The sequence below is a fragment of the Pelophylax lessonae genome (genome assembly GCF_965119305.1).
Source record: "Pelophylax lessonae genome assembly, chromosome: 4".
In the NCBI taxonomy this organism is placed as follows: Eukaryota; Metazoa; Chordata; class Amphibia; order Anura; family Ranidae; genus Pelophylax; species Pelophylax lessonae.
In genome coordinates, this window is record NC_138771.1 from 617163298 (window position 1) to 617190299 (window position 27002).

Here is a 27002-nt window from a genome sequence, read left to right on the forward strand (position 1 = left end):
TCCCTCTTTTTTTCCACCCCACAATTTATAGGGTGGAATGGGGCTGATAATTAAGTTTTTTTTTTTTTACCCGTCATACACCCCTTAAATTTTTTATCAGTGACACGGTAATATTATTTGGTGTTATAATTAATTGTTTATATATATATATATATATATATATATATCCGCAAATAAAATTAAATTATTTTAGTGTATAGATGCGTTTCAGTGTATAGATCACCAAAAAAAAATATGTATTTATTTATTGATTTTTTTGGGAGAGGGAGAAAGGAGGAAAAGGGGAAATGAAAAATAAAATAGTTGAAGGGTAAGCCCCCGTTCACATAGAGGCGACCTGTGAGGCGACCTGGTCGCCTCACAGGTCGCCTTCCATAGGGAAGCTGCGGACCCGTTCTGATAGGAGCGACACAAGTCGCTCCGACTTAGAAAAAGGGTCCGGAGCTTCTTTGGGGCGACCAGGAGGCAACCGCCATAGACTTCAATGTTATGAAGTCTGTGGCGGCCGCTCCGAGGTCGCGGCGCGCTGCTCGCACCGCGACCTCGGAGGTCGCCAGCCGAAGTCGGATCGCCCCTATGTGAACGGGGGCTAAGACACATGCTGAAGACACCAAAATGTTATGGTTTTGTGCAAATTGATGTTTTTGTTTTGTAAGGTCATATTTATTTGTTATGTATGTGAAGAAAATTAATGAAAAATGTAAAAGCTAAAAAATACAAATACATACATATGGGCCACATACAAATTGCCTACACCTTTTCGTTTATATGCTACCACAGTTCAAGGTTCTACTCCATCCAAAAGGTGGCATTTACCCCCCCATTAGAGGTCAGAAGCCTATCCACCCTTTATTCACCCGTCTGATGCAGGCCTTATATTATCCTAAAACCTGGCTCCCACATATGGCGAGAGAGAACATGTGCTGCATTCGGTGTACAGTACACAAAAAAATTTTCAGAAAGGGGAAGACGTTTTTTTATTTTGAAGAAGAGTCTAAAAAACACAAAAAAAAAAAAAAATTTAATTTTTAGTTCCACTTTAAAGTAATCTTGTTGCTTCACTTTAAAGTGACCCGATCATTACAGGATTTCTTGTATACAAAAGGGTAACCATACCAAGAACTCAGGTGTTGAAGGGCCACTGCTTGCAATACTGGCTCCTCCATTGTTCACGGTGCTTTATCTCACCGGCCCGTACATCAGTGCACCACATACAAGCTGGCGGCAGCGTTGGCCAACAAATGGTAGAAAAGACAGATCTACAACCCATCAAAAGGGCCAAATCCTAGTGGCACCATTTCAAGACACAAGCCACTAGAAGGGTGACTATAATATGAAGGCCCCTTTCACACGGGCTTTCCGATCCGGTTTGTCTGTCAGTTTTTCAAGCGGATCTGATCGGATGCTCCATGCACCTTTATGGAGCAGGGGATGTCAGTGGTGACATCTCCGCTGACACCCACTGCTATCCAAACCGATCCTGTCCATGAAATCCAGACAGATGGAAGCCCTATTTTCCATCCATCTGGAGGATCGGATTGGATGAAAACGAACAGGCGGTTCGTTTTCATCGGATCTCCCATAGAGGAGAGCAGGGATCGGACAGTTCTGTCTCTGCAAAGTAAGTGGAGATGGACCTGTCATCCGCCTGCTCAGCGGGGATCGGCAGATTGATGCCCGCTGAGCAAAAACGGAGTCCGCCGGGTGGAAAGCCAATGTGAAAGGACCCTTACTCCAATTTTACAGGTATGGTTTTGTATACAATGGACTCTGTGCCAACAGGATTATTTTAAATAGGAATTCCATGGATGGATATTTCATACATCTAGTAGATACAATATTACAGCTTGAACCAATGTAATTATGTAAAACCATACCTGGCAGATGCCCCTGGAAGCTGGAAATCACTCAAGTAGACACTGCTAGTCCTGCGATCTCCATGTGCTCCAGAGTCTCGCACAGAATGGTCGCCCTGCTGAATTCTTACTGGAGGTCGGCCACTCAGCACAGCGGCTATCCAGAGAATGCTTTGCATTTTCGGTTCACATACATGCGGGGCAGGTCTGGTTTGGTTTCGGTGCAAACTCCGGTGCAGTTTTCAATTAAGCAAAAAAATTGCACATGAACTGGACTGAAAAATGCACAGGACCCTTTTTATTTTTAAGTCGCACCACAAGCAGCCCACATATATGTGAACCATTGTTCGGCCAAAAACCCCAACTTGTCGAGAACTCCAACCACTAACGTCCGTTGACTCTACACCAGGAATAATTGGTGCTTTTTCCCCACAGAACAGGCGGCAGCATTTACACGCCTGGTACACACTATAATGAGGGGACATTTTTAGTCCGACCCCTAGTAACCAACAACATGGCCGCCTCCAAGGCGGAGGCAACTAGGGGTGGACTATTAAGGTGCACTCATAGCGTGTTCCGGAGTATATAGGCTGCCGGTGTTCTGTGAAAACACCAAGTGTTCGAAATCTCCAATTATTCCTGCTGTAGAGTCAAAAGAAGTAAAGTGGTTGGAGTTCTCGGCAACTTGGAGTAATTTCGGCAGAACACCGGCTCCTTTGAAAGCCGGTCTGGTTCACATGTTAAAAACGAGCGTAAAAAATGCAAAGCGTTCATAGATTGGACAAGATGGAGAGGCAGGATGGTGAGGTCATGCTCTCCCTTTGGTCCAATCAGAGAATGCTTTGCATTTGTTCACAAACAACCAAAAGAAGAGAACAGCGCTGTCCAGATATTGGTGTTGTCAAATGCTGATAAACAAGCCGATGGATGTAGGGAACCAATGGATGTAGGGAACCATTTGTTGAAAAATGTCAAACCTAAAATACAATTGGAGACCATAAAGCCAATAAAAACTATTGCTTTACCAGATCGGTGTAATCCGATGATCGGTAATGACTGCTGGGTCCACTGGGTGAACTATACCCCAACACCTGTAGATGGAATGCAGGTCGGAGGAGCCGTATGAAGAGGGAGCCGAGCTGGGCCTGCCGGCGCTCACCGTGTGCATTCGGCTTATACGGCTCCACTGAACTGCATTCCATCTACACGTGTTCGGGTATAGTGGACCCAGCAGTCATTACCGATCATCATCGGATTACACCGGCCTGGTAAAGCAATAATTTTTATTTGCTTTAGGTTCTCCAATTGTATTTTAGGTTTGACATTTTTCAACAAATGGTTCCCTACATCCATCGGCATGCTTACCAGCATTTGACAACACCAATATCCGGACAGCGCTGTTCTCTTTTGGTTGTTTGTTGGCTGGGTATCAGGACTCAATTTGACAGCAGCACCAATTTGGTTTGGAATTTCTTACAGTATAAGGCTCCATGTACACGGGACGTTGTTAAAAGTCCCTTTGAATGCTGGAATTTTTAGGACGTTTGAAACGTCCGTTCAGTCTCGTTTGTACCCATGTTTAGTGGGCGTTTAGCAGCGTTTGCGTTTAGAAGCGTTCCTAGAGGTCAAAAAAATTATTCCCCTTTAAAATAGAAAAACGCGAACGCTAAACGCGGGTCATCACGTTCAGACGCGTTTGTGCGTTTGAAACGCCGGGAAACACGCGTTCGAACGCAAATAATTGCGTTCTAAAAACAGTCCCTGAACGCAACTGCCTGCAAATGACTGTAAACGACCTGGTGTACATGGACAGATAAGATAAAATGTAGATGGGTTCAGGGGCTTCTGAAAAAAACGCCCAACTGCTCCTAAACGGCCATTTCCAGCGTCCCGTGTACATGTCAGCGCTGGAACTTTTGTTGCAACTTTGCATTTGTTCAGAAAACACAAAATGCGATGGTTTGGGTCTGAATCAATGCTTATTACATGCAAAAAAAAAAAATGAAGCAAGGCCGTGGTTTTCTTTTGATGGCTGGTGTTTGGTGAATGGACGTTTCCATGTTTTCCTTGTAGAAACAGACATTGTAGATCACATGAGTGTGCCGGGGTAATAGGAGGAGAACCAACCAACTCACAGCTTGGGCCAATCCATGAACATTTTTTCATAGCCAATCTAAGACCCTCTAACTACAATTTTGTACCCCAATTTGGAGCCGTGGAGAACTTCCTCATCACCATCCCTAAATCAATCATCACACACCTTGATGAACGGTCCCTGCATGAATGTATTTAATACGTTACACCTTGGTGTGACGTTCATAACACAGAAAATCCCGGTGTGCTGACGACAACTCCTATTGACGTTGCGTAAAATATTGTTTTTCCACACCCAAACCATGGATGGATTCCAGTATGGTTTGCCATGGGAATAGATTAAAGATTCATGTCCAATGCAAGTAAAAGTCACACATCCTGTATAAAACGACACTATCCTATAATAAACATGAGGCTTAACTCACAAAGCTAACACCAGGATAAGGATCTTCAGTCCTCTCTAAATAAGTGACCGTTATTTTCAGCTGAGCCCAATGATAAGGAGAACTTAGTCACATAGTTAAATAAAGATTCTTATCCTTGTTGTAAAGCCTTGTAAATTGAGCTTCTACACAACTAGTACACAAGGTGCTCACAGTGTACAGAGAGTAAATAAGGAGCCGTGCTACTGAAACCAATATCATCCACATAGTACATTTAGAAAAAGACGTGCAGGGAAACAGCATAGGAAAATCCCAAACTATATAAAACATGTTATTGCTGCAAAACAAGAGAATCAGGAGGGCAAGCGTCCCTCCTAGGCCGAGGGAGAAAAGAGAGGGCAAGTGTCCCCCAAGGCCAAGGGAGAAAAAAAAAAAAAAAAAAGGGAGGGCAAGCGTCCCCCAAGGCCGAGGGAGAAAAAAGGAGGGCAAGCGTCCCCCAAGGCCAAGGGAGAAAAAAAAAAGGAGGGCAAGCGTCCCCCAAGGCCGAGGGAGAAAAAAAAAAGGAGGGCAAGCGTCCCCCAAGGCCGAGGGAGAAAAAAGGAGGGCAAGCATCCCCCCTAGGCTGAGAAAGAAAAAAAAAAAGGAGGGCAAGCGTCCCCCAAGGCCGAGGGAGAAAAAAAAGGAGGGCAAGCGTCCCCCAAGGCCGAGGGAGAAAAAAAAAAGGAGGGCAAGCGTCCCCCCCTAGGCCGAGAAAGAAAAAACAGCAGGGCAAGCGTCCCCCAAGGCCGAAGGAGGGGAAAAAAGAGGGCAAGCGTCCCCCAAGGCCGAGGGAGAAAAAAGGAGGGAGAGCGTCCCCCCTAGGCAGAGGGAGAAAAAAAAAAAAAAAGGAGGGCAAGCATCCCCGCTAGGCCGAGAAAGAAAAAAAAGGAGGGCAAGCGTCCCCCAAGGCAGAGGGAGAAAAAAGCAGGGCAAGTGTCCCCCCAAGGCTGAGGGAGGGGGAAAAAAGAGGGCAAGTGCCCCTCCCCCACGGTCCAAGGGAAAAAAAAAAAAAAGGAGGGCAAGCTTCCCGTGGTCCAAGAAAGAAAAAAGGAGGGAAAGTGGCCCCGGCCTGAGGAAGAAGGGAGCATAGCATGGGCACCCAAGAGTCAAAAACGAGTTTATTTAAGTCTATGCACCGTGTTGCATTTTTACAACGCACATCACTACTTCAATGCAGCGTTATGTTGTGAACAGAGCACATAAGACCTTGCATTAAGACTGCGTTAATCTATGCAAGTCAAACGGGATACAAATGAGCCCTAAGAATGCTCGTAATCCTTCAGTAAATTCAACAAGCTACATAGAAACTGATATACTCAATGGCAAAAGCATGGCAAACAAAGAATACAAACATATAGATTTTTTTTTATTAAACACACATCTATGGCGCATACACTCAGCACCCTAAACCTAGCATAAAATTACACATTTTATTAGGAAGGGGTTGCAGAAAGATTATTTTTTTTTAGCTTTTGTACCCTGTCTGGCAGCAGCAATTTTGCTGCAGTATTTCACAATTTGTCCTCTTTCTCCATTCTACCACCAATTTACGTAAAACGGCACTTCAACTTCACAACTGGAAAAGAGGCTTGCAAAATAGAGAAGAGGAGCTGGATTACAAAAGCAATTCAATTCTGGATATTGTAGCCCAACTCCACTAAAACCACCCGTCAGAGAGTTTAATCGTTCTCAACCCTGGTGACACCCACTACACTCATCTCCTAACCTGGGGATACCAGAGACAGAAAGTGGCGAGGAATCCCCATAGCGATACATCAGACAGAAATAAAAATCGGACAGAGGTTCTGACCCTTTACACACTTCAGAAAAGCATGTAGTGCATTTGTCAATCCGGGCGGGCGTCATATGATGTCCGCTGCTCTCCCGCACCCCCCCCCCCGGGCTGTGCAGCACGGCGATCGGAGATGCAGCCCATCCCCAATCGTTGCAAAGAGCCATTAAAAAAATGGCTCTTTACCATGTGACCGGCTGTGTCCAATCACAGCTAGCCACATGCACTTCCCTCGTTCACACCGCCCAGGGGCGCGTAGAGCGGCGATCGGGGGTGGAGAGTGTCACTCTGACACAGTCTATCCCTGATCAGGGGTAATGAAATTGGTTCTTTACCACGTGACCGGCTGTGCCAATCACAGCCAGTCACAGAATGTCAGAGAACACAGTAACTAGCTGTTACTGTGTTCTCCTCCTCACACACTGATCCTGTGTGAGGAGGAGATTGTGGTAACAGCTAGATACCGATTATAGTGCACCCTAAAACACACTGATTGCCCCCCCAATAAAGAGGACCTGTCACTAGCCCATCAGGTACTCTGATGTCAGGTACTCGGGTACTCCGAGTACCTGTCATCAAAGTACCTGTCACCAGCCCATCAGAGTACCCGAGTAAATCTCTGTATCCCATCAGAGTACCCGAGTGCCCGTCTGCAGCCCAGAGTACCCGAGTGCCCGTCTCCAGCCCATCAGAATACCCAAGTACCTCTCTGAAGCTCATCCGAGTACCTTTCTGAAGCCCATCAGAGTACCTGAGTACCTATCTGCAGCCCATGCCTCATAGATTATGTGTTGGGGTGTTTGCTTTCCAAAATGTGGTCATTTTGTGGGGGTTTCCATTGACCCGGGGTTCCAGGGCCAGTGTGCTAGGTCATGTGTAATTTGTACACCTAGAACACCTGACGGTGCTCCTTGAATGTTGGGCCTCTGTATGTGGCCAGGCTGTGTTAAGTCTCACACATGTGGTATTGACATACTCAGTAGGAGTAGCAGAATGTAGTTTGGGGTGTAATTGCAAGTATGCCTATACTGTGTGTGAGAAATAACTTGTTTTAACAATTTTGAGTAAAAAAAAAAATAATTATTTCTTCATATTCCCAAGAATTGTGGGAAAAATTACAACTTTAAAAAACTCACCATGCCTCTTACTAAATACCCTGGAATGTCTACTTTCCAAAAAGGGGTCATTTAGGGGGTATTTGTACTGTCCTGATATGTCAGGGCCTCGAGAAATGAGATAGGCCGTCAGTACATCAGGTGTGATCAATTTTCAATGATTGGCACCATAGCTTGTAGACTCTAACTTTCACACAGACTAAATAATAAGCACTAATTAAGGTTATTTTTTACCAAAGATATGTAGTAGTATTAATTTTGGCCCAAATTTATGAAAAAAAAAAAAAAACAACTTTTTTGCAAAATTTTGTAATAAAAAACTAAAACAAAATTTATTTATTTTTTTTCAAAATTTTTGCTCTTATTTCATTTATATTGCAAAAAAAAATAAAAAACCCAGTGGTGATAAAATACTACCAAAATAAAGCTCTTATTTGTGTGAAAAAAATGATAAAAATGTGATTGGGTACAGCGTTGCATGACTGAGTAACTTTCATTCAAAGAGTAAGGGCTCTTTCACACGGCCGCTCCGATTTCTTCTTCCGCTCCGGCACTTTTTTTTTTTTCCTAACGGACACGGATGACATTTGTGTCATCCGGTTCGTATGTCCGCATATCACCCCATCCGTTTGCGGATGATATACGGACATAATGTAAGTCTATGGGCATTGCGGATGTCAGCGGATGACACCGCTGACATCAGATTTTGCATACGTTCCGTTTTTTAAACTGAAGAAAAATAGGGTTCTGTTCCCTTCCAAAAAACGGAACAGAGCTGAAAGGACGCAAATCGGATGTCAGGGGATGGTCATCCGCAATCCCATTGACATGCATTATGTCCGTATATCACCCGCAAACGGATGGGGTGATATACGGACATACGGAACGCCCGTGTGAAAGAGCCCTGAGAGCGCTGAAAGCTGAAGACTGGTCTGGGCAGGAAGGGGGTGTAACTGCCCTGTATGGAAGTGGTTAAGATACATATTTTGTATTATTCAGAATTTAGTTCATTCGGCATGAAATGGAGCTCAGTTATGCAACATGAGGCTGTATATTCTGCAATATTTACATTTTTGGTAAACTCCAAGCTGAGATAACATGCACTTCATTGATGCATTCACACAATTTCACAGTAACCATGAGAAACAAGGTTCAGGAATACTCCTTTATCCCATTGTTTTGCAAATCTATGTACACTACAAACTGTATGATTGAATCGGTTCTGATATCTCTGTTTTACTATCTGACAGCTTACTATTCTAAATAGGAAACCTTAATTTTGTTTGCAAATATTAAAGATTCTAACTAGCAGCAAGAATAAGTCCTTACATATAAAGAGTACCTGTCATTTCAGATCCATCATGGCAGCGCCTGTTAGTGGGGATCCACTCACCTGCTGCCGCCACCTCCCTCACCTTGTTGTGTCACTGCCCCATCACCAGCCGTCACATTAAAGTCAATGAGACTGTCGGTGAGTCAACAGCGGGTCAGAGGAGGAGGCGCTGCGGGACAGAGATGACAGTTGCTCTTTAAAAAGTAAGATTTAAAATAGACTTGATTTAAATCAAATCCACCCTGGTTTTTACTATGGATTTCGCCATGTTTTGGGATTTTTACTCTGCCCAACAAGAAATTAAAAAAAAAATAAAAAATCAAATCCCTGCAAAAAACGCGTCAAAAATGTGTTCAAAAATGCAAAAAGTACAGCAAAAACTGCAAAAACACTCAAAAGTAACATGCATAGGTGTGAACCGAGTCTTCAATAAAATACAAATATACTGAGCGTAAGATGACCGAACCAGGACCTCATCACCACTTGCGTTTTTCTAGAACGTTCCTAGCATTAGATGCGTGACAACAGAAAACTGGCGCTGTGCCGAGTTCCCACCTACTGCAATGTGGCTGCAGCCGATAGATAAGGACTGTCCTGGCGGGTCCCCTTTTGTCACAGCGGAGGCTCCCATCTAACGCTGGGTTAAGCAGTACATTATACAGAATATACAGTAATGATATACACAAATATAGGGATTATCGCTCCCACATTGCAACACAGCAGATTTGACATTATTTACACACAGGAAATCATAGCAGATACAATGACACAATAATCGCACAGTATATAGAGAGTCTACACAAAGAATCCCATACTTCTTAGCAACTTCAGAGGAAATCCCTAGAAGTGTCGGTTCACACTATGGCAATCCGACTTCGGGGGGCGACCTGTGAAGTCGCATGCACCGCGACTTTGGCGCGACTTGCACGGACTTAACATAATGGAAGTCAATGCAAGTCGCTCTGATGTCGCCCCGAAGTAGTACAGGAACTATACTCAGTAGTGTGAACCAGAACTAAGGCCCCTTTCACATTTGTGCGACTTAAAAGGCGCACGATTTTACCGCGACTTTGATGCAATTTTGACTGGGCTTGAAGCAATGCCTAGGTCTTTGGACCTCAAAATGCATCAAAATCGGGCCAAAGTAGTGCAGGGACTACTTTTAACCACCGAAGGATTTTTGCTGTCTTACGTCCAGGCCCCTTTTTGCGATTCGGCGCTGTGTGACTTTAACTGACAATTGCGCGGTCGTGCGACGCCGTACCCAAACGAAATTTACGTCCCTTTTTTCCCACAAACAAAGCTTTCTTTTGGAGGTATTTGAGCGCCTCTGCGATTTTTACTTTTAGCGCTATAAACAAAAAAAGAGCGTTTATTTTGAAAAAAATAATATTTTTTTAGATGAAATTCCCCCCCCCCCCCGCCCCGACTCCCGCTGTGACTGAAAACAGCGGGAGCGCGCCTCCTACAGGGGGGAGGAGTCCATAGACGTAGGTTTACGTCACTGGACGATAACGAACCACTTTGCCGCAGTACAGTCAATGTGACCGGTCGGCAAGTGGTTAAAGTCGGTGCGACTTCAAGTCACACAGATATGAACAGTATTCACTGGAAATAATGGAGGACATGTCATGCAATTTTGCAGTTCCAAATCGCAGGACAAGTCCCACAAGTGTGAAAGGGGCCTAATGCCCCATTCACACCTGAGCATATCGCAAGCGTTTTTCAGGGGGGGGGGGGGGGGTTTCAGGCGTTTTTTTGCAGGTGTTTGGAGGCAGGCATTGACATCTAACAAAAACGCTTGTAATTTACCAAAGACATAAGCTCATGTACTTTTTTGAGCTTCAGGCGTTTTACTTCAGGCGACAAAACGCTCACAGGGTCTATTGAAGTGAATGGGATTTTGCTTGTTGGGCGTTTTACGAGCTGAAATACGCTCAGGTGTGAATGGGGCCTAAAGTGGGGTTCACACTATAAGAAAATGGGGTGAACAATCCTCCGGTTTTCCTCGTTGTTTCAAAGCAAATAGGAACCGATGAACGAAAAATCGTATGTAAAATTCTCGTACGACAAAGGCTTTTTTTTGCTGTTTATTGTTTCTGATCATGCGCAGTCTTTTTTTGACATTTTTCTTGTACAAAAGACATACAAAAAAAAAAAAAAAAAGGTAAAAACATTAAAAACGAAAATCGTTCGTTTTTTTCCCCCGTGCAAGAAAAATTTTGGAGTTTGTCCTTTTGTATGAAAAATTCGGAATCGGCTGTGGAAAGTTGTGTACACACTATATGAAAATTGTGCGAAAATTCATTGGATGAAAAAGTTTGCCCGATGTTCTTATAATGTGTACGAGCTTTAAAAAACATTCCCCTCTGGGTGATCTCTGTACATTGTGAGGATTATAACAACCTTTGTTGCAGATTCCTACCTTTTCTTATTCTGAAGAAATCCCTGTTTGTGCCTCTGTGCTGAGTGGGTCTAATGGGAGTGGTTTCATAATTATCAATCAGCTGTGGCAGCTGCAGGGCTCTAATGAGGAAATCTGCTGGGCCTGCATCCCTTTAGACGTGTTCCTATTGGGAATCACTCACCAATAAATGACATTTGTGTTGCAGGGGATGCCAGAAATCTGACTTGTATCTTAGGCAAACTTCTGGGATAAAAAAAGGTGTGGAGGTGGAGGGACAAGAATTTCCCTCTGTGAATGGTTGCAATGAGGGGCTCACAGGGATATCGGTGCAGACAAAAAAAGCTTTATTGGTGAAGATGCACACACATAAAAAATATATATATGAAAATCTAATCAATAAAAAAGGTGTAGAAACTCATCAGGTGAACTGATTGACTCTGTGGACCCCTTGGGTGTCAGGGTGGTACAGACAGCAATAAAACACGATGAGGTCCCCACCCACCCAGTCCCAGTAAGGCACTGTTGTAGACGGGCTTGGTGTGATTGGTCGAGAGAAAACGACCTTGAAATCACTCTAGAAGCCCGGGCAACTGTGCTAATGGCCAGGAGGAGGACTATGAGGAGCCCTATGGAAAAAGCACCTGGGCATGCCCATGGAGTATACAGTGGAAACTGAAAAAAAAAATCACTGAATATATGACGAAGTGTCATCAAATGTCATCAGTACATCACAGAAATGGGGCAAAATATGGCATCATAGTCTCATGTAATAACAGACAGCAGGGGCAAACTTCCTATGATGGAAGTCTCATTTCCTGGCTATAAGCCTCCAAGGAAACCTAGCCCCATGGGGCAGTGCACGGTAAATTGTGCTGGAGGGATCGTGGCTTAACCAGCCGTTTAAAATGAAATGAATATATGGTCGGCCGTTATTGGCACCTTAAGCGCAAGAAAAGCTTAAGAAAAATTAAACCCTTTAAATTTTAAGTAGGTCTTCACACTGCTTTGCTGCGCTTTCTTTGCGGTGTTAAAAATCTTGGTTGCTGCATTTTTTGTCAATTAAAAAAAAAAAAAAAAAAAAAAAAAAAAAACACCCCAAAAATGCCCCTTTCCTTTGCAAAGCAGCAAGAAAGCATCAATAGCGTACCCATGTTATGTTTTTGATGCGGTTTTTGGATTAACCTGACCTATGAAAAACCAACCATGAGGGCCAGTTCACGCCACATGTAGTCCAGTGCGTTTTTTTTCTGCATCAAAAAAGCATGGATAGTAGGTTATATGGTTTTCAATAGCATACTTCACACAAGTTCCAGTAAAAGCTGCATGATTAAATCGTACAAAAAAAAAAAAAAAAAAAAAATCACAATCTCAATTCATCCCCCCCCCCCCCCCCCACAGCATTTCCTTGATTCTTAGGCCCCGTTCACACTGGGGCGACGCTACTTCCCGGGGCCACCTCGGAGCGGCCGGCACAGACTTCATAACATTGAAGTCTATGCAGGTCGCCCCAAAGAAGCTCCGGACCCTTTTTCTAAGTCGGAGCGACTTGTGTCGCTCCTATTAGAACGGGTCCGCAGCTTCCCTATGCCAGGTGACCTATGGTGACCTGACAGGTCGCCCCAGTGTGAACGGGGCTTACAGAGCTGTTCTCTGCTCACTCACAGCTGTCAAAAAAAAAAAGAGCCCCAGCAAGTTTTTATCAACATTGTTAGGCTCCGTTCACATCTAGGCGTTTTGGGGCGTTTTTGGGGCGTTTTTCTGCTCTAGGATCAGCTCTCAAAATGCCCAACAAGACAAATCCTATTCATTTCAATGGCCCCTGTTCACATCTGAGCGTTTTGACGCTGTATACAAAACGCCCAACGCTCAAAAAAGTACATGAGCTTCTTTTTGGGCAGATTACAGGCGTTTTCCATTGATCTCTATTCAATCTAAAAACGCCTGCACAAAAATCGCGGTAAAAATCGCGGTAAAAAACGCCGCAAAAATCGCGGTAAAATCGCGGTAAAAAACGCGCGAAAAACGCTACGCTCAGGTGTGAATGTAGCCTTAAAGCTGCTAGATACCTATAAACACAATGCTTTACAATGTATCATTTCCTTCTTTTACATCACAGGAATGAACTTCCATCTGTAAGTGAGGGCAGTTTAACCTCTTAAAGTCTAAGCCTATTTCTGACACTTGTTGTTGCTTACAAGTTAAAATCAGTATTTTTTGCTAGAAAATTACTTAGAACTAGGGCTGCACGATATTGGGGAAAAAAGTACATTGCGATATTTGGTTTTCAATGATATATATCGCGATATTTCTCTGGGTGGAATGCAGAAGACACGGACAGTGTGGATTAGGCAGAGTCGGGACTCACAGTGGTGATAGGAGGTAGAAGAACACAGCCCGATATGGGTGGAGCAGCCACAGCTCCTCACTGTTGTCCTATCTGGAGCTCAGGATCAGATGGTGACCCGTTAGGCACAGGGTCCCGCCCACTGGCGGGTGGAAGGGTCGGTACAGGACCACCTTGTCCACCCGGGGGGTTTGATCAGCTCTGCGAACTCCATAGCGGACACCGGAGGATCCCCGTCACCTCATCACCGGTATTACACCGGACACAGCGCTCCCCCTCCCTCCCCGGAGACAAGTTTCCCCTTGTTTTTGGCTGTGATCCCATCTCTGCCTCCAGCCGACCATTACTCCGCCCTGCTCCGCCCATTGTCTCTCCATTGACTCTATTTACAACATATTGCAGCCTGATCCCGCCCCCGATGCAGCCAGGAGAGACAATGGGCGGAGTAATGGGTGGCTGGAGACTAGAGGCAGAGCTGGATTGCATCGGGCTGGAGGGGCGGAGTTCCGATCACAGCCGAAAGCATGGGGAAACTCGTTTGTGTTGGCTGCCTGCACAATATCGTGTCTTCGGCGATATGAATATCGCCCACGCCCGCAGAACGATAGTCGATATCACATCGACTATCGTTCAGCCCTACTTAGAACCCCCAAACATATATATATATATATATATATATATATATATATATATATATATTTATTTGTGTCCATTTAAAGCGGTTGTATCTTCACAAAAAGAAAAAAAAAAAAACTCTGCAGGACAAAGGCATAATGAACTAGTATGCATTGCATACTAGTTCATTATGAAATACTTACCTTAGGACGAAGCCCCCGCGCATACTGGCCCGGACACCGCTGAGGGAGCCGTCATGTTCCCTCGGCGTCTCTGGCGCTATGAGTGGCTGGAGCCGCGATATCGTCACTCCTGCGCATGCATGCGGGAATCACTTTCCCGACAAGGAGTCAGCAAATCGCACTTAAGGTTCGCTGGACCTTCAGAGTGCAAGCACGGCTGGTGTCGGCGGCTGCATGCATGTCGAATATCTCCTAAACTATGCAGGTTTAGGAGATATTAATTTTACCTACAGGTAAGCCTAAGGCCCCTTTCACACATGCTGTCCGTTTGTCCGTTTTTCATCCATCCGTTGACGGATGAAAAATGGACATCAATGTATCTCTATGTAAAAACAGATGACAACGGATGATCATCAGTTAACATCCGTTTTCATCCGCTTCCGTCAATGTCCGTTTTTTTGAACGGATGAATGCTCTATTTTTCATCCGTCAAAAAAATGGATCGGATGAAAAACGGATAACTGACGAAAAACGGATGGAAAACTGATACATTTTGACTTCACTGAACTGATGAACTGAACGGACCGTATGTGTGAAAGGGGCCTTATTATAGGCTTACTTGTAGGTAAAACTTAAAGCGGAGTTCCAGCCATTTCACTCACCTGTCCAACGGTCCAGCGATGCGGCCGCCCGAAGCCTCGATCCTCTCCCTCGGCGCCGGCATCACTGGTGTGGGCACCCGGCTGTGACAGTTGTCGGCTTCACAGCCGGGTACGCACTGCGCATGCGCGAGTTGCGCTACGCGCCGTGATTGGCCGGCAATCTTCTGGAACCTCTGACGTGTCCCAGAAGATTGCAGGGAGGGAGGGGGAGAGGAGAACTTCCGCTCAGGGCACCGCGGCGCTCCGAGCGGAAGTGGGAGCGGGTACCTGTCAAAACTAGGTACCCGCTCCCCCCCCCCAAAAAAATGACATGCCATATGTGGCATGTCAGGGGGTTAGGACCACCTAAAGCGGAAGTTCCACTTTTGGGTGGAACTCCGCTTTAAGTATACTCCGATACTACTACTTTAAACTTTTTTTTTATTTGATAGAGATAGGGTTAATAGAGAAGTTGGGTGGACTTTCGAATATATAGAGGAGGAAGATCAGAAAAGGTATCCATGATCTGAAGAGGTAACTCAATGTATATTGTGGTGTATGTGGAATGTTTTTTTCTTGTGCTTATTTCAGATACTACCTGAATTAGATACAACTAATTTTGATTATCTTGTTATTAAGTTTTCCTTTTTTCCTTTTAAATTAAGGAAAGAATAGAGTTTAAACACCCCCCCCCCCCCCAAAATGATATATATCTATCTCATTTTTTTTTTTTTTTTAATATATACAGTGGGTACGGAAAGTATTCAGACCCCCTTAAATTTTTCACTCTTTGTTATATTGCAGCCATTTGCTAAAATCATTTAAGTTCATTCTTCTTCCTCATGAATGTACACATAGCACCCCATACTGACAGAAAAACACAGAATTGTTGACATTGTTGCAGATTTATTAAAAAAGAAGAACTGAAATATCACATGGTCCTAAGTATTCAGACCCTTTGCTCAGTATTTAGTAGAAGCCCCCTTTTGATCTAATACAGCCAGGAGTCTTTTTGGGAAAGATGCAACAAGTCTTTCACACCTGGATTTGGGGATCCTCTGCCATTCCTCCTTGCAGATCCTCTCCAGTTCTGTCAGGTTGGATGGTAAACGTTGGTGGACAGCCATTTTTAGGTCTCTCCAGAGATGCTCAATTGGCTTTAAGTCAGGGCTCTGGCTGGGCCATTCAAGAACAGTCACGGAGTTGTTGTGAAGCCACTCCTTTGTTATTTTAGCTGTGTGCTTAGGGTCATTGTCTTGTTGGAAGGTAAACCTTCGGCCCAGTCTGAGGTCCAGAGCACTCTGGAGAAGGTTTTTGTCCAGGATATCCCTGTACTTGGCCGCATTCATCTTTCCCTCGATTGCAACCAGTCGTCCTGTCCCTGCAGCTGAAAAACAACCCCACAGCATGATGCTGCCACCACCATGCTTCACTGTTGGGACTGTATTGGACAGGTGATGAGCAGTGCCTGGTTTTCTCCACACATACCGCTTAGAATTAAGGCCAAAAAGTTCTATTTTGGTCTCATCAGACCAGAGAATCTTATTTCTCACCATCTTGGAGTCCTTCAGGTGTTTTTTAGCAAACTCCATGCGGGCTTTCATGTGTCTTACACTGAGGAGAGGCTTCCGCCGGGCCACTCTGCCATAAAGCCCCGACTGGTGGAGGGCTGCAGTGATGGTTGACTTTCTACAACTTTCTCCCATCTCCTGACTGCATCTCTGGAGCTCAGCCACAGTGATCTTTGGGTTCTTCTTTACCTCTCTCACCAAGGCTCTTCTCCCCCAATAGCTCAGTTTGGCCGGACGGCCAGCTCTAGTAAGGGTTCTGGTCATCCCAAATGTCTTCCATTTGAGGATTATGGAGGCCACTGTGCTCTTAGGAACCTTAAGTGCAGCAGAAATCTTTTTGTAACCTTGGCCAGATCTGTGCCTTGCCACAATTCTGTCTCTGAGCTCTTCAGGCAGTTCCTTTGACCTCATGATTCTCATTTGCTCTGACATGCATTGTGATCTGGAAGGTCTTATATAGACAGGTGTGTGGCTTTCCTAATCAAGTCCAATCAGTATAATCAAACACAGCTGGACTCAAATGAAGGTGTAGAACCATCTCAAGGATGATCAGAAGAAATGGAAAGCACCTGAGTTAAATATATGAGTGTCACAGCAAAGGGTCTGAATACTTAGGACCATGTGATATTTCAGTTTTTCTTTTTTAATAAATCTGCAACAATGTCAACAATTCTGTGTTTTTCTGTCAGTATGGGGTGCTATGTGTACATTCATGAGGAAGAAGAATGAACTTAAATGATTTTAGCAAATGGCTGCAATATAACAAAGAGTGAAAAATTTAAGGGGGTCTGAATACTTTCCGTACCCACTGTATATACACATTATCAGACTTGTATAAAGTACTCGAAATTTCTACTTGAGTAAAAGTACAAGTGCTCGATCAAAAAGTGACTTGAGTAGAAGTGGAAGTGCTCACAGAAAAAGTTACTTAAGTAGAAGTACTAAAGTATTCAACATTTTTTTTACTTAAGTATTGCAAGTAGTTTTTTCAAAAAATTTGCTACTTAAGTACTAAAAGTAAAAAGTACCAGTAGTTTTGAAAAAAAAATTCTACTCAAGTACTGAAAGTAGAAGTACAAGTACTGTGTTATGTAGTTGTTATTAAAGAAAGAAGTCAAAAGTATGAACATCATATTGTTTTTTATTATTTCAAATGATTTATTCAAATGATTAACCTGTGTTTGTTAGTAGTTTCTTGATGCACTTTAAGCGCTGTAGCACCATTTATTTGTTTGTTTCATATTTTCTTTTTATTGGAAAGATTTGGTATAGCAGCTTTTATTATACACAGCCTTTATTTTCGTATGCGCTGATTTACAAATGACATTATACACATTTTTTTGAGCTTTATGCAACCTGCCATCTACTGTTCTGGCAGTGGTAATTTTTTTAAAAGTAACGAGTAACTATGCAGCACAAAAAAAAAATACTTGAGTAGAAGTATTGAAATCATCGAAAAAATGTAGTGAAGTAAAAGTAGAAGTAGGAGAAAAAAATTCTACTCTGGGAAAGTACAGATACCGCATTTCGGTACTTAAGTACAGTACTTAAGTAGTTCTACTTCGTTACTATACATCTCTGCACATTATTATATATACACACACATTTTTTTTATTTCCCCACTAACTTTTGAATTGCCAACTAATGGGGACAAAGTAGCTTAGTGATCCTCAAATGATCGTGCATTGGAGGCTCTGGTGTAGTCCTTCATATAAGTACTGATGGTTCTATAGAGACCAAGTTTAGATTGTAGGTAAAAGCAAATGGCCATTATCTAGCAGTGATAGCGAAGCCTGGCACCCCAGATGTTTTGGAACTACAGTTCCCATGATACTCACGCTCTCTGCAGTGTAGTTGAGCATCATGGGAAATGTAGTGCCAAAACATCTTTGGTGCCAAGGTTCCCCATCACTGGTCCACAGTGTGATGTTTGATGAGTATACAGGTGCATTTCATATAATTAGATCAAAAAGTTCATTTCAGTAATTCAATTCAAAATGTAAAACTCCTATTTTATATAGATGTGTTACACACAGAGTGATATATTGCAAGCATTTTTTTTTTTTCTTTTAAATTTTGAGGATTATGGCTTACAGCTAGTGAAAACCCAGAATTCAGTATCAGAAAATTAGAATATTACATAAAACCAATAAAAAAAGGTTTTTAATACAGAAATATTAGGTTACTGAAAACACAGTGGAACAACACCAGTAGATGACATTGCTCCCCAAATCTTCACTGACTGTGGAAACTTCACACGGAACCTCATGTAACTTGGATTCTGTGCCTCTCCACTCTTCATCCAGACCCTGATTTCCAAATGAAATGCAAACATTTTCCAGTCCGTAATGATTTGGGGAAATGCTTGAAATCTATCACTCTGCGTTTCATTTTTTGAATTAAATTACTGAACTAAATTAACTTTTTGATGATATTCTAATTTTTTGAGATGCACCTGTAGTCCCATAAAGGAATCCAGCGAAAGGTGTAAAATTTGTAATACAGTGGTCTAGAGCAGTGGTCCTCAACCCTGGCCTACAGGGCCCACTAACAGGCCAGATTTTAAGTATTACCTTTAGGAGATGCAGACTAGAGTAATGCAATCACTGAGCAGCAAATGATATCACCTGGGATGTATTTCAGTTATCTTGCAAATCTGGCCTGTTAGTGGGCCCTGTAGGCCAGGGTTGAGGACCACTGGTCTAGAGCAGGTTTCTCAGTCGAGGCGCCCTTTAAAATTATAGACGACATTCTCGAGGCACCCCATTCTAAAATATAAAAAAAACTATTTTAAAATTGTGTGGATGTTGCTGCATTAGTTAAAACTAAGGACACCCAACATTAGAGACGATGTATTCTTCCAAAGCAAATACACTTTTGCACACTGGTAGCGACTAGTATGCCAATGTTTCTCTTCTCCCTCAATTTCTCTCCATCAGTCAGCTAATGTCACCCCAGTGCTGAGGGAGAGGGGCACAGGAGGGTTAAAAAAGGATGATGTGGAGGCAACAGACATCATTAGTTGTTAAGATGCCACTGTCTAGAAATTTGTAATGTAATAGTAGTTGTAAGCTTAGAGCGCATTAGAATTGTGTGGCGTTTCTTTTGAAGTAATGGTGAATAATGAAAACCTGTGGCTTTGTGTAAGGTTTCATCCACCTGCTGGCTTGTATACAGTTTTTGGGTATTTTGCCAAGGCCCCCTAAAGAAACCTCAAGGCCCCCCTAAAGAAACCTCAAGGCCCCCTGGTTGAAAAAGGCTGCTCTAGAGGTGGTTAGTTGATCAAAGCTTTATCAATCAATATATTTGAGGGGCCGCATCTTGAGGGGCCACTCCTTGAGTGTGTTGATAGGATACACATATATGGTGCAATACAATTTTTGGGTATTTTGCCAAGGCCCCCCTGAACAAACCCCAAGGCCCCCCTGAACAAACCACAAGGCCCCCCTGAACAAACCCCAAGGCCCCCCTGAACAAACCCCAAGGCCCTCCTGAACAAACCCCAAGGCCCTCCTGAACAAACCCCAAGGCACCCCTGAACAAACCTCAAGGCACCCCTGAACAAACCTCAAGGCCCCCTGGTTGAAAAAGGCTGCTCTAGAGGTGGTTAGTTGATCAAAGCTTTATCAATCAATATATTTGAGGGGCCGCATCTTGAGGGGCCACTCCTTGAGTGTGTTGATAGGATACACATATATGGTGCAATACAATTTTTGGGTATTTTGCCAAGGCCCCCCTGAACAAACCTCAAGGCCCCCCTGAACAAACCTCAAGGCACCCCTAAAGAAACCTCAAGGCACCCCTAAAGAAACCTCAAGGCACCCCTGAACAAACCTCAAGGCACCCCTAAAGAAACCTCAAGGCACCCCGGTTGAAAAAGGCTGCTCTAGAGGTGGTTAGTTGATCAAAGCTTTATCAATCAATATACTTGAGGGGCCGCATCTTAAAGGGGCCACTCCTTGAGTGTGTTGATAGGATACACATATATGATGCAATAAAATTTTTGGGTATTTTGCCAAGGCCCCCCCTGAACAAACCCCAAGGCCCCCCTGAACAAACCCCAAGGCACCCCCTGAACAAACCCCAAGGCACCCCCTGAACAAACCCCAAGGCACCCCTGGTTGAAAAAGGCTGCTCTAGAGGTGGTTAGTTGATCAAAGCTTTATCAATGAATATACTTGAGGGGCCGCATCTTGAGGGGCCACTCCTTGAGTGTGTTGATAGGATACACATATATGGTGCACTACAGACTGCGATCCACACTGGAGTAGACATGGTATAGTGATTACACTGAGTAAACACACAGAGCGGGTGCAAAGTGTCCTACACATATATAGTGCACTACAGAGGTCATAAAGCAGAGCGATGACAATGTGTGCACACATCCCGGAGATTACACACACCCATTACCAGATAATAAGGATCACCGCATACACATTGTGTACACACAACCCACTTCTATAAAACACGCCATATGCTGCTTTGTAGCATTCATTAGAGTTGGGAAATTGTTATAGGAGTACAAAGTGTAAAGTGGATACAAATGGTGTCCGTTCGGTTACCCAGTTTAATAGATACACCAACACACTACGCACCTTCTGTGTCCGCCGAGTGCCAAAATCACATTCACAGCCCTACAGATCACTTACATAATATAAAAGACGTGATGTACATTATAGGTCACATTACCCGGCACAATGGGCGCACCAACACCATCCACACATATATTATGCATATAGAGAGACGCCGCCATCCAGGACACACGGTGACACCACAAGCACATTCATATCATCTACTAGAAGGAGAAAAGTGACAAGATCCATCACCCTGTGTGAGGAATAGTGACAGCACACAATGTACACAGTTGTACTACATGGGCCCCAACCAATGTACTAGATACAGGGACAACGCAAGACTGACAAAGCACAATGATGGCCCCAATGACTACAACAGAGCACATAACATATGCTCCGGGGTGGAGCGAAACGCGTTGGGCCGTGACCTGGTCGGAGTCCAGGCAGAGGTTGCCACTCTACTCAACTTTGCAAGACCCCATAGATGTTCCAGGGGCCATCCTCCTTCCTACACACTACATCTGGGCTCAACATAACCCAGGCGCCAGGACGCCATGGCGACTAAAAAATGCGCTCTGGCGCCTTGGCTCTTGTCAGCGTAGTCATTGCTGCAGGGATGCACAATTGGTATCACACGACATTTTATTTTTTTTTTTTTTTCTACCTTAAGAAAATGTAGAGTGGAAGCTTTTGGGTGCTTCCGCTGCCGCCTGATCGCTTCCATACGCACCCGTAAAGCGCCCCCCCCCCCCTCCACTATGTATCCCAGGCTCCACTTGTCTATCAGCAACGATATTCTCCTGCACATAGGTGTGAAAGTCCAAATCAGAAAAGAACTCAGAAGTGGATATTACTTTAAAGCCTTACTGCCCTCTAGGACTGGGCTGGTCCTCAGAACACTGTGGGAAATAAATAACAAAGGGCACACTGGCCTCGTGCATTCTCCAACAACAAATGTATTAAAGATAAAAAGATCAAATGTAACTACTCAGAAAATGTAGGTGGGTCCCTGCTGGCTGACGCGTTTTGAAGAATGTCCAGAACCCAGAGGGCTTCAAAATGCGTCAGTAAGCAGGGACCCTGATGAGGTTCTCCTTGAGCTAGAGCAGGGATCCTCAAACTGCAGCCCTCCAGCTGTTGCAGAACTACACATCCCATGAGGCATTGTAAAACTCTGACATTCACAGACATAACAAGGCATGATGGGAGTTGTAGTTCCTGAACAACTGGAGGGCCGTAGTTTGAAGACCCCTGAGCTAGAGGCTTTGACTTTACATTCAAAGCAGTTTTGCCAAGCCCTGCACTACATCTAATGCAACACACACTGCATGCATCCCACAACCAGAACACTGATCATAGTGACAACACAGTGGTGCCCCCCCCCCCCCTATTACCTGCATAATGGCTGTATACACACTGATATACTGATCATAGGGTGCCTGGCACTGCTAAAGCCCAACTCTACATTTAACATCCCTTTAAATAGTTTGCTTGCACCAAGCTGGCCCAAATAAACGTATTACTTTACTAGCAGGTACACTTGCTGGGAGCACACAGTGCCAGCCACAGCGACGTCCCATACATCACACACAGCGCCCGCCACAGCTATAGTGACGTCACAAACTGAGCCACCCACAGCTATAGTGACGTCACAAACTGAGCCACCCACAGCTATAGTGACGTCACAAACTGAGCCACCCACAGCTATAGTGACGTCACAAACTGAGCCACCCACAGCTACAGTGACGTCACAAACTGAGCCACCCACAGCTACAGTGACGTCACAAACTGAGCCACCCACAGCTATAGTGACGTCACAAACTGAGCCACCCACAGCTACAGTGACGTCACACACTGCGCCAGCCACAGCAATGTCACACACACACTGCGCCAGCCACAGCTACAGTGACGTCATACACACAACGCCAGCAACAGTGACTTCACACACAGCGCCAACTGTGTCAACAATGTGGTAGAGTGACAAGCATTGCATACACACTGTACTGGAGGTCTCCCCACCACTGTACTGGTCATAGTGACAATACACACAGAGACCACACAGAGCTCAGCTAACATAGTCCCCCCACACACAGCCATACTGATAGCATACTGGGACTACACACACTGGGGGTCCCAGTATACAGTCTATGGTGACATCACACACTGGGGGTCCCAGTATACAGTCTATGGTGACATCACACACTGGGGGTCCCAGTATACAGTCTATATGGTGACATCACACACTGGTGCTCCCAGTATACAGTCTATGGTGACATCACACACTGGTGCTCCCAGTATACAGTCTATGGTGACATCACACACTGGTGCTCCCAGTATACAGCCTATGGTGACATCACACACTGGTGCTCCCAGTATACAGTCTATGGTGACATCACACACTGGTGCTCCCAGTATACAGTCTATGGTGACATCACACACTGGGGGTCCTAGTATACAGTCTATGGTGACATCACACACTGGAGGTCCCAGTATACAGTCTATGGTGACATCACACACTGGAGGTCCCAGTAAACAGTCTATGGTGACATCACACACTGGAGGTCCCAGTATACAGTCTATATGGTGACATCACACACTGGTGCTCCCAGTATACAGTCTATGGTGACATCACACACTGGTGCTCCCAGTATACAGTCTATGGTGACATCACACACTGGTGCTCCCAGTATACAGTCTATGGTGACATCACACACTGGGGGTCCCAGTATACAGTCTATGGTGACATCACACACTGGGGGTCCCAGTATACAGTCTATGGTGACATCACACACTGGTGCTCCCAGTATACAGTCTATGGTGACATCACACACTGGTGCTCCCAGTATACAGTCTATGGTGACATCACACACTGGTGCTCCCAGTATACAGTCTATGGTGACATCACACACTGGTGCTCCCAGTATACAGTCTATGGTGACATCACACACTGGGGGTCCCAGTATACAGTCTATGGTGACATCACACACTGGGGGTCCCAGTATACAGTCTATGGTGACATCACACACTGGTGGTCCCAGTATACAGTCTATATGGTGACATCACACACTGGGGGTCCCAGTATACAGTCTATGGTGACATCACACACTGGTGCTCCCAGTATACAGTCTATGGTGACATCACACACTGGTGGTCCCAGTATACAGTCTATGGTGACATCACACACTGGGGGTCCCAGTATACAGTCTATGGTGACATCACACACTGGGGGTCCCAGTATACAGTCTATGGTGACATCACACACTGGGGGTCCCAGTATACAGTCTATGGTGACATCACACACTGGGGGTCCCAATATACAGTCTATGGTGACATCACACACTGGGGGTCCCAGTATACAGTCTATATGGTGACATCACACACTGGTGCTCCCAGTATACAGTCTATGGTGACATCACACACTGGTGCTCCCAGTATACAGTCTATGGTGACATCACACACTGGTGCTCCCAGTATACAGTCTATGGTGACATCACACACTGGTGCTCCCAGTATACAGTCTATGGTGACATCACACACTGGTGCTCCCAGTATACAGTCTATGGTGACATCACACACTGGTGCTCCCAGTATACAGTCTATGATGACATCACACACTGGGGGTCCTAGTATACAGTCTATGGTGACATCACACACTGGAGGTCCCAGTATACAGTCTATGGTGACATCACACACTGGGGGTCCCAGTATACAGTCTATGGTGACATCACACACTGGTGCTCCCAGTATACAGTCTATATGGTGACATCACACACTGGTGCTCCCAGTATACAGTCTATGGTGACATCACACACTGGTGCTCCCAGTATACAGTCTATGATGACATCACACACTGGGGGTCCTAGTATACAGTCTATGGTGACATCACACACTGGAGGTCCCAGTATACAGTCTATGGTGACATCACACACTGGGGGTCCCAGTATACAGTCTATGGTGACATCACACACTGGTGCTCCCAGTATACAGTCTATATGGTGACATCACACACTGGTGCTCCCAGTATACAGTCTATGGTGACATCACACACTGGTGCTCCCAGTATACAGTCTATGGTGACATCACACACTGGTGGTCCCAGTATACAGTCTATATGGTGACATCACACACTGGTGCTCCCAGTATACAGTCTATGGTGACATCACACACTGGGGGTCCCAGTATACAGTCTATGGTGACATCACACACTGGGGGTCCCAGTATACAGTCTATGGTGACATCACACACTGGGGGTCCCAGTATACAGTCTATGGTGACATCACACACTGGAGGTCCCAGTATACAGTCTATGGTGACATCACACACTGGAGGTCCCAGTATACAGTCTATGGTGACATCACACACTGGAGGTCCCAGTATACAGTCTATGGTGACATCACACACTGGAGGTCCCAGTATACAGTCTATGGTGACATCACACACTGGGGGTCCCAGTATACAGTCTATGGTGACATCACACACTGGGGGTCCCAGTATACAGTCTATGGTGACATCACACACTGGAGGTCCCAGTATACAGTCTATGGTGACATCACACACTGGGGGTCCCAGTATACAGTCTATATGGTGACATCACACACTGGTGCTCCCAGTATACAGTCTATGGTGACATCACACACTGGTGGTCCCAGTATACAGTCTATATGGTGACATCACACACTGGTGCTCCCAGTATACAGTCTATGGTGACATCACACACTGGGGGTCCCAGTATACAGTCTATGGTGACATCACACACTGGGGGTCCCAGTATACAGTCTATGGTGACATCACACACTGGGGGTCCCAGTATACAGTCTATGGTGACATCACACACTGGAGGTCCCAGTATACAGTCTATGGTGACATCACACACTGGAGGTCCCAGTATACAGTCTATGGTGACATCACACACTGGAGGTCCCAGTATACAGTCTATGGTGACATCACACACTGGAGGTCCCAGTATACAGTCTATGGTGACATCACACACTGGGGGTCCCAGTATACAGTCTATGGTGACATCACACACTGGGGGTCCCAGTATACAGTCTATGGTGACATCACACACTGGAGGTCCCAGTATACAGTCTATGGTGACATCACACACTGGGGGTCCCAGTATACAGTCTATATGGTGACATCACACACTGGTGCTCCCAGTATACAGTCTATATGGTGACATCACACACACATACCGGACTCACACCATACTATAATGGCCCCAATAACAGACCACCCCCTCCCTCCGGCTGCCCCCACTCACCGGGTTCCCGCTCTCTCCCCCATCTTCCCGTCCCCTCCGCTCCTTACACACAGAAGCGCGCTCCCGGAATCTCCTTTTACTCTCCGGGTGCGCGCACGGTATTACGCACAGTAGGGACAAGTGGGAGTGCCGTCCAGACAAACTCCCGCCCCCCCAACCAAGCGCCACTAATTGGCCACAGACGTCCCCGCCCTCTTCCTCACCAGCCCGCGCCCTACCCCGCCCCATGTCGGAGGTGTGTGTGCTGACGTCATCCCGTGTCAGGGCAAAGGAAGAGAGCGGGTGGGCTGCTATTGGCTGTGTGGTGGCCTGTATGTAAATCGGGTCAGCGAGGCGGTGTTTTGGTTGGAGGAGCGGGGTTAGAAGGCGGTGATTGGGTGTGTCAGCTGTCAGGAAAGTGCACCTGTTCCATGCTCGCCTAGTGGTGGAAGACATTTTGTGGGCGGGGTTAATATGTGGGGAAGAAGTGACAGGTTTGTACTGGAAGCTTACAGTATAATGACGGGCAGTGTGCGCTGTCTGCGTCCTATTCCAGAGCCTCAGCCAACACCTGCAGCACATGTACTATGTAAATATTGACTTTACTACAAGTCAGGCCACACCCACCTCACACCTGGGCAGTGGAGGTTAACCACGCCTCCCTGCCCCGCCCATCTAATTCATTTATTTCATTTCTAGGAATCCATGGAAAACAAGGATGGGTATTTGATGCAGATAAAAATCACACTGCACTGCATCTGGTGTGAAGCAGCCCTGAAAGGAGAACTATAGGCAAAACTTTTTTTTAAATAAT

General features: G+C 45.1%; 1 protein-coding gene across 1 annotated transcript in view; it reads right to left on the minus strand.

Annotated features, from left to right (window-relative positions):
- Nucleotides 1-26317, minus strand: part of ARRB2 (arrestin beta 2) — a 150824-nt gene extending 124507 nt beyond the window's left edge. The window contains exon 1 of the mRNA XM_082254649.1: nt 26210-26317. Within this exon, the coding sequence (XP_082110775.1) occupies nt 26210-26232 (23 nt within the window). The 5' untranslated portion in view covers nt 26233-26317. The remainder of the gene's footprint in view (nt 1-26209) is intronic.
- Between the last annotated feature and the right edge of the window lie 685 nt (nt 26318-27002).